This window comes from Cynara cardunculus (assembly GCF_001531365.2).
Source record: "Cynara cardunculus var. scolymus isolate 2C chromosome LG 2, CcrdV1, whole genome shotgun sequence".
Taxonomy (NCBI): Eukaryota; Viridiplantae; Streptophyta; class Magnoliopsida; order Asterales; family Asteraceae; genus Cynara; species Cynara cardunculus.
In genome coordinates, this window is record NC_037529.1 from 4101320 (window position 1) to 4112131 (window position 10812).

Genomic DNA, 10812 nt, shown 5'->3' on the forward strand with positions numbered 1-10812 from the left:
TGTGTGTGTGTGTGTGTATTAAAATTTCACTAACTATATTTTATTTAACTTTTTCGAATTATTTGAATATGATTTGTTGATGATTCTATTAACAATTAATATATATTTATATAGACAATCATCAGATCATTAATCAAAGCACTCATACTACCGCGCAACGCACGGTTCCCATACTAGTTTTGATTATATGGCATCTCTTGTTATTTTTTTTATAGTAGGTTTCTGGTTCAGTTTTTATGTGCATCGACTGAACCCGATGATCATGACTGTACTGATGTCATCACAGATGGACCTCTATGGTCATAAAGGTTTTGGTAACGTCTGGATTTGAACCTAAAATAGATAAGATTTTTCATTATCCTCTCTGAGACGTGTTATTGTGTGATTTTAAAGTGAGTATCGAGAGTGTCTGGAACCTCTGATCCCTTGCGGTGCTCCATTTGGTGAATGTGGGTTGGATTCCAGCATTGAATAGATCGGCATATAAGAATATTTGTCCATCAGTAATCGAAATTACATTCACGATCTTATAATAAGAACAAGAGATCTTTCTCGATCAATCCCCTTGCCCCTCATTCTTCGAGAATCAGAAAGATCCTTTTCAAGTTTGCTCGAAATCTGTCAAATACGAGCCCTTCTTTCTCTATTCAATCCACGGCCTACCTCGATACACCTATTTGAAGTGGCTCATTTTGTACCAGAGAAGCCTATGTATGAACAAGCCCGGCTCGCGAGGCGTCCCTCTCGCAGTAGAGTTCCAAACCTCACCTCGCTCTTGTGACATGCTATGTTTCCCCTCTCTATTCCCAAGTAAAGGGTGAGTACCATGCGTCATTATATCCTCTCTGAGACGTGTTTCTTGAATTAAAAGATTGAAGTCATGTTTCTTGAATTTTCGAGGTTTGATGAACAATTCTTGCTTAAAATATTAACTTCATAGAGACTTTTTTGTAAGATTAAAAAATAGAGAAAATTACGATTTTTGTTCATGTAATTTATAATTTATTATTATTTTCGTCTTTAAGACTGATATGTTAAAATCCTTCAACTAATTCGGGATATTTTAGTCTTTTTTATTTTTAGTTTATTAAATATATTTTTTGATATTTTTTTTCCCTCTTTGATCTAATAAAACTATATAATATTGGATATTGAAATTATATATATATATATATATATATATATATATTATTTGTTATTGAGTTATATAATATGCAACAAATAAACTCTCACATTCCTTATTTTTGGTGAGGTTTGGACTTTGGACTCCTAACCTCCTGTGTAGTTTCTGGTAGAGGACGGGCTGGGTGTACACCCAAGGCTCATAAGAAATAGAAGCCCAATTAATTTCCACATATATTATAAAGTATAGTTCAAAATTTTCAATAAATAAAAGGGATACATGTTTTTTTTTAGGGGCTGTTCATCAAACGCTTACCCGGGTAAGCGTTTACCAAGTAACATTACCTCACTGGATGAATATGGTAGAGACCAAGAATCTTACCCGGTAAGTGAGGGCGACGACTCTTATCACGATAAACGCTTACCGGGTAAATTATTGCATACGATGTCGTTTTAGTGGACTAAAATCTTACCCACAAAGTAAATAATAGTGTTAAATTATGTTTTCTCCTAGAAAAATTATGTACAATTAAAATGTAAAATTATTTTGCCTACAAAACATTGATATATTGTCCATCAATCATCTCCCACCAACTCTTTTGATCTCCCTCTACATGAATTCTATTTTATATTAGAATACAGTAGATTTCTTGTTATTAACTAAGAAAAGTCCTATCTTTTGAAAAAAAAAATTCTCAGTTATATGAGACGATCTGATTTATATATGTATTTAGGATTTCAAAACTAACATTGCTTTTAAATACATTATTAACTTCTTATTACCTAATATCGAGTGTATGAATTTTAAGTACTATCATCTATACTATATGATAAAACATTTTTTATGCATCAAATATGGTTTATTGATGCATATTATTTAAAATACAATATTATAAGTAAGTGTGCATAAGTATAACTTTTTAAAGCACCAAGTTTGAATTTGTGTAATTAACTRCAGATAAACATAATTAAATATAGAATAAACATATCATTTTAAATATAAAACATCTAAAATATAATTAGAATAATCATTGAGTTATAATAAAATACTTAATTATTATCTTTATAAAAATAAATTTGTATTATTAAACCAAAAATAATTTATTTCTTTATTAAATCTAAATTAAATTATAATAAAAAAAATTGAATTAAACAAATAACATAAAAAATGAGAACTTTTAAATAGTTAATTTGATACTAATATCAATATATTTACACGTTTTTATGAGATCTTCATATTTATATTTTACTCAAATATAAAACATTATCGTTTTCTAAAAAATACATAAAACCGGATTATAACATCGACCAAGAGAAATTAAATCATGATATATCAAGCTGCATTGCGTGAGTAATATTTTAGTATCTCTAAAATAAGAATAAGATCTCAAACTAAAACCAAAATATACTTTTGACAATAAGATTGATTGATGATTTCTAAAAAGTTTGTTTAAACCCTAATTAAATGGTTACGAAAAATTAAAATGATGTGACATGGAAAAACAACTGATTTATATAAAATGTTATTTTGAATAGTCAACCTTTTGAGCTTAATTGATGTTAATCTATATACAAAAGATATATATATATATATATATATATATCTATATATATATATATATATATATCTATATATATATCATGGAATATGTTTTGTGGTGGAACGAATTTACGATGATACGTACAAATGACATGGTAAATAATAATAATAATATAGAATTAATTATCGAATGATTTTACATCTGAATATACTTGAAAAAAACGTTTTATAAGAGTCATTAATATTTTTTTGAATTCAATGTTATTTTCTGATGATAAACAATAAATTGAATTTTTTTAGTACTTATCGATGATTTCTTTTTACATCTCGTCCATGGCCTATAAAATATAAGGAACGGGTCTGCTAATCTCCTAGAAGACCAAARACTACAATACCGTTAGACCAAAGGTTCTATGATTTATTTTGTTATTATTTATGATAAAATAATTAAAATATTTTTTTGCTGCAACTAGTTTTTTTTATATAAAATAATTAAAAAAAACTAGTTGTATCAAAAAATATACAGTTTGATTAAATTAAAAAGACTGAAATAACAATAAAAAAACCAAAAAAGATATTTAATGAACCAAAAAAGAAAAGATAAATCAAAAAGACTAAAACACCCTTAAGTTAAATCGATGATATTTAATAGATTTAGTCTCAAGAACGAAAACAATAATAAATTATAAATTATGAGAATAAAAACAACAATAAACTACAAATCACAGAGACGAAAATCCCAATCTTTCAAAAACAAAGTGACAAAAATTATGGGTGTTCATCGGTTGAAATCCAACGGATTTAAGTGGATCCAATCATACATTGGATGTTGGATTTTGTCATCTGATCTGATCTGATCCAATCCGATTAGCATTGGACATCCGGTCCGATCAAAATCCAATAGATAATTGGATCGGATTGGTTTGATTCATTAATATTACTATTAGTTATCTATTGGATGAGATTGGATTAATGCAATTTTTTGATTTAATACAAAACCAATTAATTCACCATTTTAATCAATTATTCGTATAATTTCTTAAGTTATTAAAAAACAATGTATATAAACAATATCAAAAAAAAAAAAAAAACAATGCTCGTAAAATGTAAATAATTGTATAAATATTGATTGAATATTAGTTGGATGAGAAATTGGATGATCATCAGATTAAATCGGTTCAGTTTATTGGATGTTGGACTGTCATCCCAGAACGATTGATCCGATTTGCATGTTGAAATTTTGTATCCGATACTAATACAATCGGAGATCCTATTATAATCAATCAATTTTAATTGGATCGGTCAGTTTAAATTAGATCGGATGACTTTCTGCACACTCTTAACAAAAATCATAATTTACACTTTTTGATTAATCAAATAATATCTTTACCCTTATTTAATTTATCACTTTTTACAAATTTTGAATATTTATACATTAATTAAGGATAGATTTAAGAGTTATTTACTTTATTTTTGAAAATAGACACTTACTTTAAAACAAATAAATTTATAATAAATTAAAATATAATGTACTTCAATTTTATTGATCGGACTCGACAGACATGGTATTTTAAAACCGATGATTTTTGAACCTTGCATTCGACTAGGTCGAACAAAGAGTCGAGTCAATTTTGTTTTTCATTTTCGGATGATTTTTGTTCATGATAGATTTAGAAATTGTTTACCAAAACGTTTACTCGAATAAGTATTTATCAAATTACATTATCCTACTGAATGAATATGATAAAAACCAAAAATTTTATCCAGTAAGAACCAAGAATCGAGTCTCTCACTCCATAAGTGATGGCGACGTTTTACACCCTTAATCCTAAAATACCGAAATCTGATTACCTTGTATGATCATGGTAATGATCCATCAACACGTTAGTTCTTTTTCTAAAGTGGAAAGGAAAAATTCATCCCGGAATTGGGAGCCCTTTTAGCGGATTATTTTCACGCAAAGGTTCAGGTTCATATTTATTCTGTTTTGTTGGTAATAATGGAACACTTTTGTTCGTAAAAACAAAGAGAAACAAAATTATTCCAACAATTGACACTTGCACCGGTTAAATTGTTACATACAGCATCATAGATTAAAATCTTACCCGATAAGTAAATGATATTATCGAATTTTACGGATAAAACGCTTATCAGGTAGGTGTTGAGGCCCGTTAAGCTTAATCCATGAGTGACATAATTTAGATTAGATTTAGTATCAATCTCAATCGAAGTATTAATTAATCTTTAAAGCCCTAATTAACATATCTTTTATGTAAAATGGGTGTAGGAGTTTACCATGTGTTGTTCCACACTTGATTAATACAAATCCATCGTAAGCAGATAATTAATTAATGTAGTATAAATTCAAAACACCCTAAAAATCTATTGATAGTTTACCTTTTTAACATATGTCTTATCCTCCTATAATTCATCCTACTTTACAAGACCAACAGCTCTTCAATAACCCCACAAACGTTGTCTCTCGAAACCCACGACGCCCTCATCTCCACCACCACCACCACCACCCTCTTCCACCGGAAAATAATTACTCGTCGCGTTCCGATACTCTCTGAACAAATTACACTCCTGCTCATCCTGATAACCCGTCCTGAGATTACCGGCCACTTGGGCCAACGACGAAGAATCCGTCGACAACCCACGAGCATGTCGAGAAGCCGCCACCTGTATCTGGGAGGGGGAGAGGTCCGCCGTTATGGGGATGTCCGGTGGATGGTTAGGGAAGTTAATCAATGCCGACGGTCCACGCAAGCAAAAGAGGGCGGCGTCGTAAGCCCTGGCCGCTTCCTCTGCCGTGTCATATGACCCTAACCATATCCGATCACGACTGTTGGGTTGACGGACTTCCGCCACCCACTTTCCCCATTTTCTCATCCTAACACCCTTGTAACGCCCCTCCTTCCTCTCCTTTCTACCACCGCCCCCTGTCGGTCTCACCATCTAATCGTAAATCTAATCACATCAACCTACGTACATATGTATGCATCATGTACATACAACACCCATATATAGATGCACACATCATGTATATATATAGATATATACTGGTATATCGCATGGAAAGAGAATACGTGGAATGAGAGCATGTGCGCCACGTTGTAGTTGAGTTCCTACTGACTAAGAAAAGAAGTGATAAGTAACTTCAGCCGCAATATGACACGTATGCATCATGACACGTGTATGGATATAAGATCGTGTACGTGTAGCAAGTAGATGGAATGGGTACACGTTGACCGTAGCCGCAATCACACGTGGAAAGCAAACGAAGTCGCTATATATATATATAGAAAGAGAATCAGCTAGCTGTAACAACCTTATATGTGTACACACGTTTTAAACCCCATCACCGATGACATCGTGCCTAAAAACGTTTGGTCATCAATGTACCATAAAAAATGTTACAAACTTTAAACGTTTATAACTTTTGAATCAGAATAAGTTATGATGTCGATCAGAGACGAATCTAGCCCTTAAGGACCGGAAAAAAGGTCCATAATCAAAAATAAAAAATATTTGTTGACTAGTTTAAATAATAGTATAAAATATTTGTATATATTTTTACACAGTTTTGGGAACAACGGTGTGAAATGGTATTCAAACTCTTTTACATGATTTTATCACCCAAAAACCGTGTGAAAAAGTTTTAGAAAAACAAGGGTATCTTTTTACACGGTTTTTTTAAAACAGTATAAAAAAAGACATGTGAAAAAACCATTTTTATAGTAGGTACTCTATGCATGAAATTTTCATAATCTAACACTATATATACCTTAACAAAAACTAGGTTTATAACTTTAGACTTAAATTGTTATCTTATCTTTTAACAAAATTAGCAAAAAGTATAAACTATTGAAACGTAAAGGGCTAAACATGTCAACTTCAAAAAAACTTTTAAAATGAACATGTGATGRAAATAGATCATAGCACCAGTGGCTACCTCCGTCCACTATCGGGTTCACTCTACTGTTTTATGCTTTTCAGTTTTTACAATTGGAATTAATTAACTTTTTAATTTTACATTTTGACCATAAAATAAATTTAAATAAAGTTATTTAGTGTTGAATTTTACATATTATCTTTGTTTTTTTATATAAAATTTATATACAGTAAATAGAATAAATAACACACACCCATCCTTTCTCACCTTTGATAAAGTTTAAATCCTTGATTTTTTATAAGACCATAAGACTCATCAAAAGTCATTTATACAACCATTGACATTTGTGCAACCAATACAACTCAATCTCAACCGTCCATTTCATTTGATGAATATGTGATTTCATAAAAATTATGATTGTTTCCTAATATAAAGTATTAAACATAATTAATGAACTCTATTAATATTCCATATATATTCAAATCATAATAAATGTACTCCCATCATTTCTATAAATATCTCAATTAATTGGGTTGCAAGGATTGTACAAATACACAAGGTTGTAAAAGAAATATACCCTATATATATATATATATATATATATATAGGTGGAGGTTCAAACGAGAACACATTCATTTTATGAGAACGCGAAAACACTCTTAACACATGTGATAATACGCATGAGGGGACGTTGTGATGAGCGAACGACGTATTCTACGACTTAGGTCGCGCCAAAGGTTGTCTGCGTCTATGATTTAATATCACATGTGATGGTCTTGATGGATTATAGTATCATATCAATAATAACCTTATCACATGTGATAATAATTGTGAGGGGGCTTAGTGATGTAAGGATGACTTAGCCCGCAACTAAGATCACATAGAAAATCGCTCGTGTCTCTGATTTAGTATCACATGTGATGAAATAATAGTATCACATGCGCGCAATTGTCTATAGTAAAAAAATGTTTTCACGTTCTCGCAAAATAAAGATGTCGTTTTATATACAGAAATAGAATAGAATAATGGTTGCATGAATGTTATGAATTTGATTGTAGTTGTCGCTCCTTTTTCTAAAAGACGATGTTATAGATGACAAATGGAGCAATCTTATTGACATCGAGGATAAATGGTACATAAAAACATTATTTGATGTGTATGTATGTATTGCTCATCTCCACACAATTGAAGCATTCAGGAATCATAGAAACCTTAAAAGATAAAGAGGATATTGCCTCCATTTCCATCTCCATGGCCTTCATCACCTGCACCACTGTCTTATTATGTCGATCAGCAACTCCGGTTACTAAAAACTTCCAGAATTCCGATCACCCTTTTCTCCGGCAGGTGTGTATATATATATATATATATATATATGTGTGTGTGTGTGTGTGTGTATATATATATATATATATGTAGATGGTTGATGGTGTAATGGATATTATTGATCAAAAGCTCCAGAGAAATGATGGGCCTTGCGAGATATCCTCATCGCATGAATTCTCATCTTCGTAATAAGGAGTACGTGGAGAAACGATTGGTGGCGGCCGCATGAAATAATCATCGAACCCCGGAAATATTCCGTAATCCGTCACATTATTACTGTTATCGTCGTCGTAGTGTAACAGAAAGGAGGTGGAGGCAGCCTCCATGGGAGCGGCGGGATGAGAAGCTGAACCAGACGGAGACTCGGAGAATTGGTGGTGGTGGTGGTGATGGGAATGAGAATGGGATGAGTTGGCGTAGTCAGCGGCGGCAGCTTGTATCTGGGCGGCGGAAAGAGACCTTCCACCGGGAATATTAGGCGGTTGGTGAGGGAAATTAAAGGTGGCGGTGGTACCACGAAGGCAGAAAAGTGCAGCATCGAAAGCTCTAGCAGCTTTCTCCGGCGAGTCGTAGGAACCCAACCAGATCCTTTCACGGCTGTTGGGAAGTCTTATCTCCGACACCCACCTCCCCCATTTCCTCTTCCTGACTCCTTTATACTTGGGCTCTTGATGATCAGCTGAACTCGTTTCTGCAGCAGGTTTCACCATTAATGACCTTAACTTTGTTATCGGTCGCTAGCTAGATATTTCTTGGATGAATGTTTATATGTATGTGTTGTAATTAGGGTACTCGTCAGAAAAAGACGACTCACAAAGACGGGTGGGTCAACCGTCCGCGTTGATCAAGAAATCTTGTGTTGAAAAACACACACACACACACAAATCTCTAGAGCTCCTTTTCAATTTTTTCCCACTAATCATATAAAGATCTTATCTTTGACATATATCAAAGATGAAGAAAACATTGGAAGATCTCTTCATTATGCAACTTATATATATATACATATATAATGTATATATATGTATATATATATATTATGTATGTATATGTATATACATATTATGTATGTATAGTTTGAGATAGGGAGTGGGGGATGGTTTTACGCGGTGGGATTAAAAGAGCACGTGTGCTAAATGGGAACGCCATGTGGTAAGAAGTGGTCACTTTCAAGAGTGAAAAAGGCCCCACATGCATAGCGACTTAGCGATTGCAAAGATTCTCCTTATCTTCTCTACTATCGACTTTTTCCCAATTTCAGTCCCTCTACTTTTACCCGCTTTTTATTTTGTTTCTTTCGCGCCGTAAGGATTCTTGTTCCGTCCATGGTTTTTCTACTCTTTCTTGTTTTGCCTTTTCTGACTACCAAGGGTTAGCTAACTTTGATTGTATTCGAATGATCTCTGTGTGCAACTTATAGAGGCTGTTTACCAGCACAAATTAGGTAAATGCTAACGAAATAAGAATGTGGTTGAGATAAAACGTTTGGTTTGTTCAATCGATAACTTAAAACGGTTGTTGGCCAAGTATATTTGTTTGATTAGGTCAACATCTCTCTCGGTTAGAAGTATAGGTAAACAACATCATCTTTTATTGGTTAAGAGAGTACTCTTGATGATTTTACTGTCATCAACCATTTGGTGTAGTTGTGATTTACTAGAGATCGATTGAGATGATAAGGAAAGCATAAGTAAGTAAATGAGTGTGAAGTGCACACTCACAAATGTTGTTACCATCATTTTAGATTGCCAAAAGATGGGGGTCAAGGGGGCTATGCCCTCTTGCGGAGTTTGAGGGGCAACGCCCCTAAGTACAAGTAAGGACTAGTACAACAAGAGTTGTGGGTCTAAAGTTGTAGTGAAATCAAACTGAGTTGTGGGTCTAAAGTTGTAGTGAAATCAAACTAAGTGTCTAACTCTAGACCTGCTACTCATACTTGATTCTGGACTAAGTCCTAAGTGTGGACTAATGGGTTTAGAGATCTTGACATATTCATCAAACTTGTTCCAGACTTGGTCCTAAGTCTGGACTAATAAAGTCAGACTTTAGACTCGAACTCTGATTCGACTACAACTACTCTTCGATCTTATTCATTAAGGATTATTATCATTTAATCGTCATAACTCTCAATCTCTCTTATAAATGCATAATTCATGATCTGAAGAATATATATATATATATATATATATATCCCTTATTATTTCGTGTATGATTTCCTAGATTATCTCGATATTGATTTTGTGTAAATTTAAGGCATAATAGGGGTAAAATACGGTAGTTGGAAAATGATTTCCAAACACGATCTAGAAAAATATCCAAGTGATTTCGACCACAGAACCCAATTCCCCAACAAGCACTCCTACCCAGTATAACACCACGTAAACAACTCTTTAATTTCACCACGATGGTAGGTTGACCGTATCCAATAATCATCATGAATCGTTAAGGAAGTAAAGCACATAAACAACATTGTCTTTGCTTAAATTGGGTGGAAGAGTGTAGATTAGAAGTCTAAGGACCAAATTGATATTTCCTAAAGCATGAGGGCTTAATCTCACAAATGCTTTTTCTTCTGGAGCTAGGGAATGGAGGAAACCAAAGGAACATATTTAAAAATTAAAGTCAAGTCAATAAAAGCAAATATTCAAAAAATTGTTATATATGCTTCTTGTGAAATATCGACACGAGACAATACGTTTAATAAACGATAGAGAAGATATATATCTATACTATATTATAAAGCATTTGGCTAAAACTCTTAAAAACTCTTAAAACTCTTAAACATGTTCATCTCTATCCGATTTCATCCCATATCTGAATTCATGTAACTAACTGCAGATAAACACAATCAAATACAAGATAAACATCTCATTTTAAATATAAAAAATCTAAAATATAATTAGGATAATCATTGAGTTCTAACAGAATA

At 32.6% G+C, this 10812-nt stretch overlaps 2 protein-coding genes across 2 annotated transcripts; both read right to left on the reverse strand.

Annotated features, from left to right (window-relative positions):
* Nucleotides 1-4153: 4153 nt before the first annotated feature.
* On the reverse strand, nucleotides 4154-5646 carry LOC112507978 (ethylene-responsive transcription factor ERF016-like). The gene has a single exon (XM_025112744.1). It carries the CDS (start codon nucleotides 5618-5620, stop codon nucleotides 5120-5122), a length of 501 nt encoding a protein of 166 aa, XP_024968512.1. The 5' UTR covers nucleotides 5621-5646; the 3' UTR covers nucleotides 4154-5119.
* A 2321-nt stretch (nucleotides 5647-7967) lies between these two features.
* LOC112507877 (ethylene-responsive transcription factor ERF017-like) lies at nucleotides 7968-8731 on the reverse strand. Its single transcript, XM_025112619.1, has one exon. The coding sequence runs from the start codon at nucleotides 8591-8593 to the stop codon at nucleotides 8006-8008; it is 588 nt and encodes a 195-aa protein (XP_024968387.1). The 5' UTR covers nucleotides 8594-8731; the 3' UTR covers nucleotides 7968-8005.
* Nucleotides 8732-10812: the final 2081 nt, after the last annotated feature.

Bases quoted from the DNA above. Each gene is read 5' to 3' on its own strand.
- LOC112507877 (XM_025112619.1), bottom strand. From the start codon at position 8,593: ATGGTGAAACCTGCTGCAGAAACGAGTTCAGCTGATCATCAAGAGCCC.
- LOC112507978 (XM_025112744.1), bottom strand. From the start codon at position 5,620: ATGGTGAGACCGACAGGGGGCGGTGGTAGAAAGGAGAGGAAGGAGGGG.